Genomic DNA, 14,589 nt, shown 5'->3' with positions numbered 1-14,589 from the left:
TTCATCATCCAGTCCTCTCCCTTCCTTCCTCATCCTCTGTCTGTTTTTCTCTTCTTTCCTGACACTCTTTATTTCTTCCTCACTCCACTTTCCTCTTACCTTGTTATATGCCATGCAGATAGAGGTTACCCAATTAAAATACTTAGGAGTAAGGTAGAAAAGTTTTCTCCACAACTGTATAACCTACCTCAAGTTCTTGTCTGGAAAGCTCCAGCTTGCGATTCTTGTACCCCTGCAGCCGGTCTTGATGTTCCCTTAGTTTTTCCTGGAGGTCTTCAAGTCTTTGTTGAGTTCTGCGGTGACTGTCCTCAAGCTCACTCTGGTGTGCCATGGCTTGCTCCATGCTCAAGTCTCCATCTAGATGCACATGTTCAAGAGTTAAGGGGAGAGTTTGGCATGGAAAAAAAAAAAAATCTATGAAATTGAGTTTTATGTTCTGGGAACACTGCCTGGCCCAAAGACATCCAACAGCTGATTTCCTTTTGCTGTTGTTGTTATTTCGTGAATTTAAATCCAGTGGTGGGCGCTGCTAACCGAAAAGTTAGCTTCGCTAATTGGTAATCCACGAAGGAGGGCTCCCTCCCCTCCTTCCCTCGTCTGCTGCAAAACATCAAAGTGGCATTGCACTGCTTGGATGGGGACATGATGAAGAAAATAATAACAACATTGATTAGACCAAGGTTAGAGTATGCAGCAGTAGTTTGATCACCCCACAAGAAAATACAAAAGGAAACTTTAAAGGACTCAAAGGATTGCAACTAAGATGGTACCAGAACTATCAAGTTTGTCATACAAGGATAGATTGGAGGAACTGGGCTCACCAACACTTGAAGAAAGAGACCTGATAGCATTGTACAAGAACACAAGTGGAATGGACGTGTTGGATATAAATGATTTAACTGAGATGGAAGGAAGGAGGCAACTGAGAGGACATAGTAAGAAATTGAGGAGGGGGATTTGTTTGAAAGACATAAATAAGCGCAGTTTTTCATACAGGAGCGTGGATACAGGGAACGGACTAAACAAAGACATTGTTGAAGCAAGCAGTGTCCATAAAATGAATTAAAAGTTGGACAAATATAGATTGGGAGACAGGACTGTCCAAGCTTGAGCTCAGGCCCTGCATACCACAAACAGGTAATACACATAATAAAAAAACTCACTTTAAACATCTTGCATACAGTAACACAAATTAAACATGTAACCTTGTGGAAAAAAACATGTTGAAACTACACTACAAAGTTACAGTAACATCAGTCAACTACTAGTACCTGCACATCCAAGAGTAGCTTGAAGGTCCTCAATCAGCACACTGAGCTGCCTGATCTTCCGCAGGTTGTTTTCAATAGTGATGATGTCACCTTGCATGCTCATGGCTGTCTCTTCATCACTCTGTGTCATCTCCAGCAACTCTGTCTTGTTTTCAATATCCATATCAATAGACTGGAGTTCTTTGATCTCTTCTTCCATCTGTGCTCTGTAAAGTAAAATTCACTGTTAACTTTTTATTTTTGTTATGTGAAGATGAATAAAAGGCCAAAAGATTTCTGCAAAAAGTCAGCTACTGCAATGAAATCTGAGGTCTAAAAGAGTTTTTCAATCTAATTTCACAGGTATGTTGATACTCCTATCTTGCAAGATTTAAGACATAAGGAGAAAATACAGATGAAGGAAGGTTACTCCAGAATTTATAAGTGCTAGATTGAAAGAATAAAGATACTGGTTAAGTCCTGAATTAGGAAATTGTAGAGAATATGAATGAGTTTCAACAAAGTCTTGTGCAGCAAGTCAAGTCAGCATGAAAAAGAGAAAACACAGCAAAGGAAACATCACTGCAGTGGATGTTGAAGGGCAGCAGAGAAAGCAATAATTTGTTCTGAGACTATCACCCGACTTATCTGTTCTCATACCTATCACTAAGTCAACAGTTTGGTTTAACAAATAGCCTCTAACTGGTACCTAGAAAATGCAGTTATTAATGAAAGCATAAGTTGAAAACTTCCTGGACTTTTTTTAGCAAAGGGAGAACCTCAGGAGCAAAAAACAAAACAAACAAACAAAAAAAAAGCCTGTTGAGTAATGCCTCTATGAATAAAAAAGAATAGAGTGACCTGAAGAGAGGTCAACTCGCTTGAAGAGGTGTTTTGGAAAACTGACCTCAACTTTTGAGGCTAAGGTTGATCACTAAATAAAATCAAGAACATGAATCACCTGGAACACTCTCTTACTCCTATCTCAAGCCAAGACAAAAATAAAATTGGCCAACTCTAATCTGCTACTTGGCAGTGAATTTTGGAGACTCCGGAGACAATGTAGTAGAGGTAATAGGAGGACTCGGTTATGGTGGTGGTTCCCATGTGGTCGGACAGCTTGGTGCGAGTACTCAGACTTGGTCTGGGTATATGATGCTAACAGCCTGGTTTTCTTTTGGTGTATTTTTCAAGTTATGACAATTTTAGTACAGTTAAACCTCACCATTTGCGCACATATGGGCGGTCTGAAGGTGCGCAAATGGCGAACTTAATAACCTATGGGGAAAAATACATACGGGCGGTCACGGCCCAGAACCCCCCCTACCAGCAAAAAAATAAAAAAATAAATAAATAAATAAAAAAAAATTCCGCTGGCAGGAAACACGTCATACTCCCGGCCAATCTCTCACTTTTTCTTCCACTGTCCACCTTCTTAATCACTTCCACCTGTGCTATGGTCATCATCGGGTTCGATGACGCAGCGTGCAGCATGATGGTGGTGCAAAGGTGAGGCAGAACACACCGAAAAACCGCAGTCACAAAGAGACGAGGAGAGGCGATCGGGTTATGGCGGGAAACGACATGTTGTGTATGTTGGCAGTGTTCTTCACTTGCAGCAGAGGGCACGCGGGTGGTAGACAGCTGTAGCTCGCCAGCGGACGCCATTTTGCTGCCAGAACAGCTAGTAAACGTCCTCAAGATCAGCGGACGCCATTTGGCTGCCAATCAGCTAGTAAACGTCCTCAGAAGATCAGCGGACGCCATTTTGCTGCCAGAACAGCTAGTAAACGTCCTCAGAAGATCAGCGGACGCCATTTTGCTGCCAGAACAGCTAGTAAACGTCCTAAGATCAGCGGACACCATTTTGCTGCCAGAACAGATAGTAAACGTCCTAAGATCAGCGGACACCATTTTGTTGCCAGAACAGATAGTAAACGTCCTAAGATCAGCGGACACCATTTTGTTGCCAGAACAGATAGTAAACGTCCTAAGATCAGCGGACACCATTTTGTTGCCAGAACAGATAGTAAACGTCCTCAAGATCAGCGGACACCATTTTGCTGCCAGAACAGCTAGTAAACGTCCTCAAGATCAGCGGACGCCATTTTGCTGCCAGAACAGCTAGTAAACGTCCTCAAGATCAGCGGACGCCATTTTGTTGCCAGAACAGATAGTAAACGTCCTAAGATCAGCGGACGCCATTTTGCTGCCAAACAGCTAGTAAACGTCCTCAAGATCAGCGGACACCATTTTGTTGCCAGAACAGATAGTAAACGTCCTAAGATCAGCGGACACCATTTTGTTGCCAGAACAGATAGTAAACGTCCTAAGATCAGCGGACACCATTTTGTTGCCAGAACAGATAGTAAACGTCCTAAGATCAGCGGACGCCATTTTGTTGCCAGAACAGCTAGTAAACGTCCTAAGATCAGCGGACGCCATTTTGTTGCCAGAACAGATAGTAAACGTCCTAAGATCAGCGGACACCATTTTGTTGCCAGAACAGATAGTAAACGTCCTAAGATCAGCGGACACCATTTTGTTGCCAGAACAGATAGTAAACGTCCTAAGATCAGCGGACGCCATTTTGCTGCCAGAACAGATAGTAAACGTCCTTAGATCAGCGGACGCCATTTTGCTGCCAGAATAGCTATTTAACATCCTCAGAAGATCAAGGAATGCCATTTTGCTGCCAAAACAGCTAGTAAACGTCCTCAGATCAGCTGACCCTAGCTGCCGCCAACGTGGTGGGAAGAAGGGGGCCCAGTGCGACACCAGCTTGCGGATACCAGTGAATTCGCTCCCGGTTGGGCGTGCGGACGTTGCCCATGGCCCCAGCAGTTGGACGAAAGCGCCCAGTGTGACACCGCCATGAGTCAGTGAGGCCGCTGATAGGGTGAGTGTCGGCGATGGCGTCATCAGACTCTCAGCGAGTCACAAGTGTGTTTTCAGAACTGTCAGCCAATCGTAAGGCAGCCACCTTTAAAACGACCCGTTCTCTCTTCCCGTTTTCTTCCTTTTTCCAGAGTACATATTTTGAGACTCTACATGGACAGGAGTTCCTCGCATCCCCCCTCCCACTCCCCAACTCTAGCTTCATCATTTAATATGTCTCTCTCTCTCTCTCTCTCTCTCTCTCTCTCTCTCTCTCTCTCTCTCTCTCTCTCTCTCTTGCCATAGCCACAATGTTTGGAGGAAAACGTCCAGTGTGATACTATCCTTTAAGCTAGCGTGCGTGACGCCAATGGTAAGTAAACGTGACCCGTACATGTCAAAGCAGCGCGAAACTTCAGGTGATAATGCGCAAAAGTCGGGATGGTAAAAATTTAGGACTAACCACGAAACTCAAGAGGGTACTGTAATTATTTTGTGGTATTAAACTACAACCACTTATTGCCCCTTCCCCTCCTCTCCTGTTAGGCCCCGGTCACATATGCGGGTACGGGTGGTCCACGAGTTGAATTTAGAAGCCGTGATCGACCACCCGCAGAAAACCCGCAAACCGTGGTAACCCGCACTCTCCCGCATCTAACCCCATCAGACGTTATCCACGGTTGTGCAGGTGCTCTGAAACGCGCGTTGTCCACGCGTCCAAGCCAGGTTATGACGCGCGCATGGTCGGTTATCGTTGCGCGCGCGCGGCGTGTAGATTAAGCCAGGTTACGCCGGGCGGCAGAACTAAAGCGCCCAGCCGGGCAGCAGAACTACTCTCCAGCTCACTCGGAACAAGCAACCACCATCAGCACTGCCATCAGCTCCAGCACTGCTTCCAGGTACCGACCACTCCTCAGATGACCTCCAACTCCCAGTGGCCAGGCACCCTGCGTGCCATACCTGGAGCCTGAGTGGAGCCAGAAACAAAGTGCCTGAGGAAGGAAATTGACCTTCAGGCTTGGCTCAAGGTTCTCGCCATGGCTGTCTTCTTTTAAAGGGTGGTGGTCTCTCCACATCGTCGAATGGAAGTGGCTGAAAATGGAAGTTGTGGAAAGCTCTTGATCTCATTGCGGATCCTCCACCATGAGACAGGCATGCAGCCCAAGCAGAGTCTCTCCATGTTTCACCGAACCCATATCTTCCAGACAACCCTCCTCTTCCTTCTGTCTTCGTCTTCTACGTCTTTGAGGAGAGGTGCTGATCATATGCATGCTGCTCAATCATACTACATTGCATCAGCATGCAGACGAAGTCACTATGTTCCATGTTAAACAGAACGTCTGGAGCAAGATGAATAGCCCCAATACTCCCGTAATATATAACCGTAAGGTATCAATAACACGCGGATAACTCGCAGATAAGACGCGGATAACCGCTCTGCGGATACTGTAGCCGATAACCGACCCGCGATAACCCCCGTTAGTTCCACCTGCTCACGGGTCACCACGACCATCGCCTTATCTGCGCGGTGCGTCGGGTCGTCAACGCGTCACGTCACCCGCGGGTGACCGTGGGCACCCGCACCTCACTTTTCAAACTTTCCAAAACTTTCTAGCGCCGTTGATTTTCTACCACGGGTTGTGGCGCACCATTGGCGCCACATCCCGTCCGCGTCCCGTCACCACCACGCCGCGTTATTAGCGGGTTTAAAACTTCGGTGGACCACCATTTTCCGCATATGTGACCGGGGCTTTAGCTCTGAGATGGTGAAATAGTGAATAGTTTTCAATGCTACAAATCCAGCAACTATTTGCCATGCCCCCATGATGGCCACTACATCAGCACTCGTGGACCTAACCATCACCATCACCTTAAGCTTGTTAAGTGAGGTCACGCTGGCAAGGAGTGAAGAGGGTAGACTATACCATAAACGAAACACCTCAAAATGTTTATACTTCTTCCCCAGAACTGGTTTGTTCCGTATGACTCGTGGGGTCATAAATGATATGCTTTTCTCCACGCATCTGCCGTGCCGTTTACTTCAATTATGGAAGTTTGATGCTCTTGAAGCATGCAGTCACCTTCGTCACCGGGTAGCCACACCCTCAACTTATAGCATCGTCCATTTAGCGTAACCCGTTTCTGGGTCGTGATCTGTAGAGTCCCTCATAGAGTCCCGACAACCTAAGATTTGGACGCCATTATTGGCCCTGTGTTTTCGCCGCGCTTTTCAAACACTAGCACACGGTCTCGCGGCGAAGACAGGGCCAATAATGGCGTCCAAATCTTAGGCTGTCGGGACTCTATCTATCAAGGGACTCTACAGATCATGACCCAGAAACGGGTTACGCTAAATGGAAAAGGCTATTAGTTTCAACAAGTTGAAGGGGTGTTAGCATGGGTGGCTGGGGCACACATTGTTTTAACACAGTCAGCAGTGACACCCACACATGTAAATCCCTTATAAAAGTTCAAGATGGCAACTTTTTCTAATCACTTTTCAATTGCTGGTATGGTCATTTGTTTCTAAAGTGATGAGGGCATATGGCTATGAAAAGGGGGCCAACACACTGCCCTTGGGCTGCTGGGAAGCACTGGTTAGCATGCAAGCACAGCACCCAGAAGGACCCTGGTTCACATCCCGCCTGTTGCCGCAAGCTGGGATTTTTTAATCACCACCGAGAGGCCTAAGACTACCCTAATGCTGTCCTGAAGACCACCTATCAACCCAGACTCAAGATTCTCTCTCTAAAAAGAGGATCAAAGATGAGCTCCGGATGGCAGCATGAGCCAAGCAAGATGGTGCCACTAGAAACATCTGCCTGCATCACAATAGGCTGAGGCCAACCATCAGGCCCCACCAAGGAAGTCTATCAGCACCACAGGCATAAAAAAAAAAAACGAACAAAATATTCACAAAAGGCAAGAACATACAGCAGAGATGACACTTGGCATTTGTATAGCTACAGTGAGTCCTTTGTTTACATACACTGCCCGCCGCCGCCAACACAACCCCATACGCAACAACTTGATGGTGGGGACCGTGACCAAGACCGAGGCTAATGCCGGCATCTTGGCAAAACTTGGTAGTTCAATTTTGTAAAGTTGTACAACATTTTGGGTGGACGTGGAATTCAGCCCACACGGGATTCAGCCCATGGAATTCAGCCCACGCGGGATGCAGCCCACGGAATTCAGCCCACGCGGGGTTCAGTCCACACGGGATTCAGCCCAAGGAATTCAGCCCACGCGGGATTCAGCCCACACGGGATTCAGCCCATGGAATTCAGCCCACATGGGATTCAGCCCACGCGGGATTCAGCCCACGCGGGATTCAGCCCACACGGGATTCAGCCCACGCGGGATGCAGCCCACAGGATTCAGCCCACGCGGAATTCAGCCCACACGGGATTCAACCCATGGAATTCAGCCCACGCGGGATTCAGCCCACGGAATTCAGCCCACGCGGGGTTCAGTCCACACGGGATTCAGCCCACTGAATTCAGCCCACACGGGATTCAGCCCACTGAATTCAGCCCACACGGGATTCAGCCCACTGAATTCAGCCCACACTGGACACACCACACTGAATTCAGCCCACACGGTATGCAGCCCACTCAATGCATCCCACACCGGATTAAGCCAACTGAATTCAGCCCACCCGGTAGTCAGCCCGCGGACTTCAGCCCACACGGGATTCAGGCCACGGGATTCAGCCCACACGGGATTCAGCCCACACGGGACTTAACTCACGGGCCCACACTGTTGAGTTGAATAGGGGTTTAATTGACATGGAACCCTTAGAAATATGACCATTTCTACTGAACGGATTTTTAGAAAAGAAAAGTAAATAACTTAAAGCAATATTATTCTTTGACTATTCATTATTTTTACAGTAGTTAGTGCTCTATTCGCCGAACCCAGCTTGCACCACGAGGAGGTTGAGCACCATAGCAAGCCTTTTATATATATATATATATATATATATATATATATATATATATATATATATATATATATATATATATATATATATATTGTTACGCAGACACGAGCGAACCCGCACCCGAATGGTGGTTCACGGGGACGGACCGCCATGATTCACCCTCCTCACCGACCCGCCACGTAGGCCAAGCGAACCAGGGCCAAGCTGACGTCTCCACCGCCTGGCTGGCTCAGAATCAGTCCATCCAGCACCTCTGAGCTGGCCACACCGCGTAAGCTTACCTCTTCTACGCACGGTTCTGCGGTTCCCAGGGGCCCATTGGATTACGCTGAGCGCCCTGAGGAACGAAAGGACGCCAGCACAGCGAGCCCCACGAGCGGATGGGGACGGTACTCGGCGCCCCTGACGGAGCTGCAAGGTGCTGAGAAGGCGGGGACTCGACCAGTGTGTCTAGGCGTGTCGCTATTGTGGGGGAGCCAATAAACCAGCTACCCGAAAACGTGTTTCCCTCAGCCATTCCCGTTCTCTGCAGGGCCCCGATCCCTTAGTTGTGGCGAAAGCAGGCCCCAAGGGGCGCCACCCTTTACTCCTTTCGTTACACTGGTGTCAGGAGTGGGATTCGTGGCCTTTGGAGAGACGGCGAGGTTGTGGGAAAGGCTACCTTGACTGCGCAGTGGAAAACTTGGCAAGATGACTACCCCGGCAGCAGCGGGAGGCACGCCGACGCTAGCGGACTTGGTGGAGGTGTTGAACCAGCAGTTCCAAGGTCAAGCTCGGCAGTTAGAGGCTCAAACGAGACAAGCTCTCTCCGAGGGCCAACAGGTTCAGGCCCAAGCCATTAGTGAGTTTAAGGACGCGTTTCTAAGTGGCTTGGGCGACCTCAGGGAGGAGGCCAGACAGTTCGCCGAGGACAGCTGTCGGAAAGTGAAGAGCGAAGTGATGAAGGAGGTGGTTAAGATAGAAAAGGACCTCCGAGATCAGGTGACGAGCCAGCTAGACACTGTGGTTGCGGGCTTCAGTGGTGCGGTAGCCGCGTTGGAGGAACGGATAGACGGTGGGGGGAAGGCGGGGGTGCCTGACAATGGAGACAAGGCACCACCCGAGGGAAGCGACTCTCCTCATGCTGATGACCGTGACGATGGAGAGGCGGACCGGCGGACGCCACGCTGTCAAGGAGAGGCTAGCGGGACGATTAGTCGGAGGGACGCCCCAGGATGTGCCCTAGATCCGTCCTACCCATCCTGCCACTCCTACACGCTCTCCTCCCATGTCTCCCTCCGTGGTTCCCCGCCGAGAGACGGCAGGTCGACGCAAGCCCCAGGATTTCGACGGGGGGGTCTCTCTAGAGGCTTACCTCGCTCAGTTCGAGCTAATGGCAGAGGTTCAAGGCACGAGCCCATGGGAGAAAGCTGTGCAGCTCGCTTCGAGCCTGAAGGGTCCCGCTGTGGAGGTCCTCAGCCAACTTACAACTGCTCAGCGCTCATTCTACTCCAGCATTGCGGCGGTGCTGGAGCAATGACACGGCCACCAACACCAAGCGAAGGTGTTCCGGGCAAGGCTCCGGATCAGGGTTCGGGCCCGGGGCGATACACTGAAACATCTATCACAGGACTTGGAGAACCTGGCCAGAAAGGCCTATCCGGCGGCCACAGAGGAGTCCCTCGCAATCTTGTTGCGAGACCAGTTTGGACGCACTGAACGACCAACAGCTGCAGGTGTACGTGAAACAAGCTCACGCCGGCGACCTTCAGGAAGCGTTAGCTCGGGCCCTGGAGTTCGAGTCATTCGTCCAGTCAAGCCCGTGAAGCCCAGGTTTGACCAAGCGAGGAAGGATTTCCGAGCACAAAGGGACATGTGAGGCTCGAGGGAGGGGACTGTCACGCAAGCTTCCCGGAGAGTGCTGGGATTGTCATCATGTGGGGCACATGTGGAGAAACTGCCCTACTGCCAACCGCCGTCTTCTAGTGAGCGACAGAGCACTGGTGCGGGCCAGGTGTCTGCCAGGGTGCAGCCAGCCGACACAACCTACCAGCTCTAGCCCACGGGCTGGACATGAGGATGATTCTGCGTCACCGGGAAATGGAGGACGGCTGGGCGGCGGGGGCGCCAGCCATCCCCATCCAGGCCCCAGTCTTTCTAAGATGCCGCACCACAGCCGCCCGCAGCGTACAGGTCGAGGAGCCGTGAACGGGTACCCTGTCGGCTCACGGTAGACACCGGGCGGAGCGAACGTTCGTCCGGCCGGACGTGATGGCGGCCCCAAATCCTCCTGTGGCGGTACAGCGCCTGTGGCGTTATCGCCACTGTGCCGAGCCGCGAGGACGGTGGAGGCCCAGATCGCCATCGGAGAAGAGGTGGAGCGACTGCCCGTGTGCGTGGCAGATATTGAGGACTCCTGTCTTTTGGGCCTGGACTACCTCAAAAGAGCCGGGCACGGGTGACTTTGGAGACATGACCATGCGGATCAGGAACGTCGTGGTGCCCTGCTCGAGTCGAGTAGCCCCGCCCAGGTGGTCGTGGCCAGAGCAGTATGCGTCCCCGAGGTCGGAGACGCAGCGTAAGATGCAGACTGAGCCGGAGGATGGCGGCGAGGACAGCCTAGTGGAGCCGCCGCCCGGCCAACAACTGCAGGGCGGTCTGGTGGTCGGCAGGACCTAGTTTCAGCTGGATAAGGACGAGATTACTGTGTTGGTGTCTAACCCTACGGATAGTGATCATCATATACATGCAGGAACAACACTTGGAAAGTGCGAGGAGATGGAACGGGCGCGGGAGACTGCGGACGATAGGCCAGTGGCGAGGGCTGCTAGCGGTGGCGTGCCCGAGCACCTCCAGGAGTTGCTGGGGAGGAGCTCTGAATGTTTGGATCAGAGGCAAGGAACCTAGCTGAGGAAACTTCACATCTCCTATGCTGACGTCTTCTCGACGGGATACAGAGGCCTGGGACGGTCCGACTTGGCCAAGCATCGCATCGACACCGGCAACAGTCGTCCGATCAAGCACCCCCCGCGGAGGATCGCCCCTGCCCGTCGCGCAGAGATGGAGAAGGCGGTAGTTGAACTCATCGAACAGGGAGTAGTGGAGCGGTCCAGCAGCCCGTGGTCGTCGGCGGTAGTCCTGGTGAGGGAGAAGGACGGTGCGACAAGATGCTGTGTGGACTACCGTGCACTTAACGGCGTCACGGTCAAGGACTCCTACCCCCTGCCTCGGATTGACGACACCCTGGACGCGCTTGTCGGGGGCAGGTGGTTCTTTACCCTGGACCTGAAGTCAGGGTACCACCAGATAGAGGTAGCCGAGGAAGACAAGGCTAAGACTGCGTTCTCCACCGGGCAGGGCCGGTGGTAGTTTAAGATGATGCCATTCGGCCTGTGCAACGCCCCTGCGACCTTCGAGCGGCTGATGGAAAGGGTGCTAGATGGGCTCCAGTGGAAGACCGCCCTAGTCGATTTGGATGACGTGATCGTGTACGGAACCACGTTCGAGTTGAAGTTGGAGCGGTTGGAAGCAGTGTTCCTGCGGTTCAGGGCGGCTAACCTGAAGCTCAGCCCCAAGAAGTGCCTGCTTTTCCTGCGGGAGGTACCGTTTCTGGGGCACATTGTCTGCCAGGATGGAGTCAGGCCGGACCCTCAGAAGGTAGCCGCTGTGAAGAAGTGGCCGGTGCCAAGGACAGTGAAGGAAGCACAGAGCTTTCTGGGACTCTGCACCTACAGGCGATTTGTGCAGGGCCGCTACCATTGCCACTCCCTGCACCAGCTAACGCGAGAAGGGCGGTGTTCCGCTGGGACCCGGAGTGTCAAACAGCCTTCGAACGACTAAAGGAGGCCCTGACAGGCGCCCTGTGCTACCGTGCCCAGATCCTCGCCTCCCTTACCTGTTGGACTGCGACGCTGGCGCCGAGGGTATTGGTGCTGTGCTCTCCCAGGAGAAGGACGGACAAGAGCAGGTGGTGGCGTGACAGCCAGAAGTTTAGCGCTCCTGAGCGCAACTACTGCGTCACAAGGAAGGAGCTGCTGGCTGTGGTTAGAAGCCTGGACCACTTTCACTCTTACCTCTATGGTGCCCCGCTCACCGTGAGGACGGACCACGCAGCCCTACGGTGGCTGAAAACACTGAGGAACCCGGAGGGCCAGCTGGCACGTTGGCTCGGAAAGTTGGAGCAGCACAACTACCACGTGGTGCACCGCCCAGGTAGGCACACATCAACGCTGACAGCCTCAGCGGCGCCCGTGTGAACCAGACTGCCGTCACTGTAGCGGTAAGGAGCCAGTGGAATGCCGACGGACAGTGGTGTCAGTGGACTCTTCCAACAGCGAAGACGGATGGCGGAGGCCCAGCGGAAAGACCGGACATCGGCCCCATCGTGAGGATGCTTGAGTCAGGCGGCCAGACCACCACGGGGAGGTAGCAGCACTGAGCCCGCTGCGAAGCACTACTGGGAGCAGTGGGACACCTCGCCCTGGGCGGGGAGTGATGCTAAGCGGTGGTTGATGCCGGACGGGTCACAGTTTTGGCAGACCGTTGTTCCGAAGGTCATGCGGGAGAGGCTGATGCGGGAAGCCCACGACAGCATCACCAGTGGACACTTGGGCGTGAAGAAAACGCTCGGCAGACTGCGGCAGCGGTTTTACTGGGCAGGGTTACGCCAGGACGTTGAGGAGTGGTGCCGGGCTTGCGACACCTGCAGCGCAAAGAAGGGTCCCGGACATAGGAGAAGGGCCTCTCTGCAGCTGTGCCAAGTGGGAGCCCCCATGGAGCGAGTTGCCGTCGACATCGAAGGGCCACTCCCGACCACAGCTGCAGGCAACCGTTTTATCTGTGTTGCCATGGACTACTTCACGAAGTGGCCTGAAGCCTACGCCCAGCCCAACCACGAAGCCACCACCTTCGCCGAAGTGCTGGTCGAGCAGTTCTCCAGATTAGGCGTTCCGGGAGAGCTCCATTCCGACCAGGGCCGCGAGTTTGAGGCAGGGGTATTTCTAGAGTGCTGCAGGCTTCTGGGCTCAAGGAAGACTAAGACTACACCTCTGCGGCCGCAGTCGGACGATATGGTAGAACGATTCAACCGCACCCACTCAGGAGCTCGCAACGTTCTGCAGGGATGGCTAGACTGAGCGGAACAGGAAGTTGCCGCTGCTGTTGATGGCCTATCGCTCCGCAGAACACGAGGCCACCTCATACACGCCTACCCGCCTCATGCTGGGGCGGGAAATCCGCCTCCCTGTGGACTTCGTCACTGGTCGTCCGCCGGATGAGGAATAACCCACAGTGAGAACAACATACGTCACGGTCTTACAAGAACGATTAGCGGAGATTCACCACCAAGTGCGGGAGAACCTGCACTTCACCGCTGAGGCAATGAGACGCCACTACGACCGTCGTGCCGGAGTCACTGGTCACGCAGAGGGTAATCAGGTGTGGCTCCACAATCAAAGGAGGGGGAAGGGTCTCTCGCCCAAGCTCCAGAGTCCGTGGGAGGGCCTCTACATCGTCGTCGAACGGGTATATGACGTGACTTACCGGATTCGTCGCGGGACACGCAGCCGGCCAAAGGTGGTGCACATGGACCGATTGAGGCGCTAGCATGGACCAGGGCGGTACACCTGGGGCCCGGAGCAGGAGGCTGACGACACCTCGTCAGAACCTATAGATGACGACATCATGAGTCTACCGGACCACACACCGGGAGTGGACTGCGAGGTTGAGAGGAAGGATGTGTCCTCATCTTCGGAAGACGACGACATGGCACCACCTGTCGGGGGTGGGTCTGCGCAACGGCCACAGACACAGAGGAGGACGCTTCGGAGATTCGACTACTTTCTTCTTGAGGGGGAGGATTACCCGTGAATGCAAAACGATTGTGGGATAGCACTGAGTAAATATGTCTTTCCTTGTTTAATACAGGGGTAGCGAGGGCGGCACTTATTTCGGAGGAGGGGGTAGTGTTATGTGGTCACGAGCGAACCCACACCCGAATAATGGTTCACGAGGACAAAACACCAGGCTTCACCCTCCTCACCGAACCGCCACGTAGACACCAGCGAACCAGGGCCAAGCTTACGTCTCCACCGCCTGGCTGGCTCAGAATCAGTCCATCCAGCACCTCTGAGCTGGCCACACAGCGTAAGCTTACCTCTTCTACGCGGTTCTGCGGTTCCCAGGGCCCATTGGATTACGCTGAGCGCCCTGAGGAGCGAAGGACGCCAGCACAGCGAGCCCCACGAGCGTATGGGGACGGTACTCGGCGCCCCTGACGGAGCTGCAAGGTGCTGAGAAGGCGGGGACTCGACCAGTGTGTCGAGGCGTGTTGCTATTGTGGGGGAGCCAATAAACCAGCTACCAACGTGTTTCCTCAGCCATTCCCGTTCTCTGCAGGCCCCGATCCCTTAGTTGTGGCGTAAAGCAGAGCCCCAAGGGGCGCCACCTTTACTCGTTTACAATATATATATATATATATATATATATATATATATATATATATATATATATATATATATATATATATATATATATATA

General features: G+C 52.5%; 1 protein-coding gene across 3 annotated transcripts in view; it reads right to left on the bottom strand.

The window, feature by feature from the left end:
• Positions 1 to 14,589, bottom strand: part of LOC126984303 (DNA repair protein RAD50-like) — a 175,944-nt gene that overhangs the window by 65,183 nt on the left and 96,172 nt on the right. For all 3 annotated transcript variants that reach the window (XM_050837928.1, XM_050837929.1, XM_050837927.1), the window contains exons 17-18: positions 1,272 to 1,477; positions 188 to 357 (exon numbers count right to left, since the gene is read on the bottom strand). In XM_050837928.1, the coding sequence (XP_050693885.1) occupies positions 188 to 357; positions 1,272 to 1,477 (376 nt within the window). The remainder of the gene's footprint in view (positions 1 to 187; positions 358 to 1,271; positions 1,478 to 14,589) is intronic.

This window comes from Eriocheir sinensis, chromosome 56 (genome assembly GCF_024679095.1).
Source record: "Eriocheir sinensis breed Jianghai 21 chromosome 56, ASM2467909v1, whole genome shotgun sequence".
Taxonomy (NCBI): domain Eukaryota; kingdom Metazoa; phylum Arthropoda; class Malacostraca; order Decapoda; family Varunidae; genus Eriocheir; species Eriocheir sinensis.
This window is presented reverse-complemented; position numbering and strand designations above follow the sequence as displayed.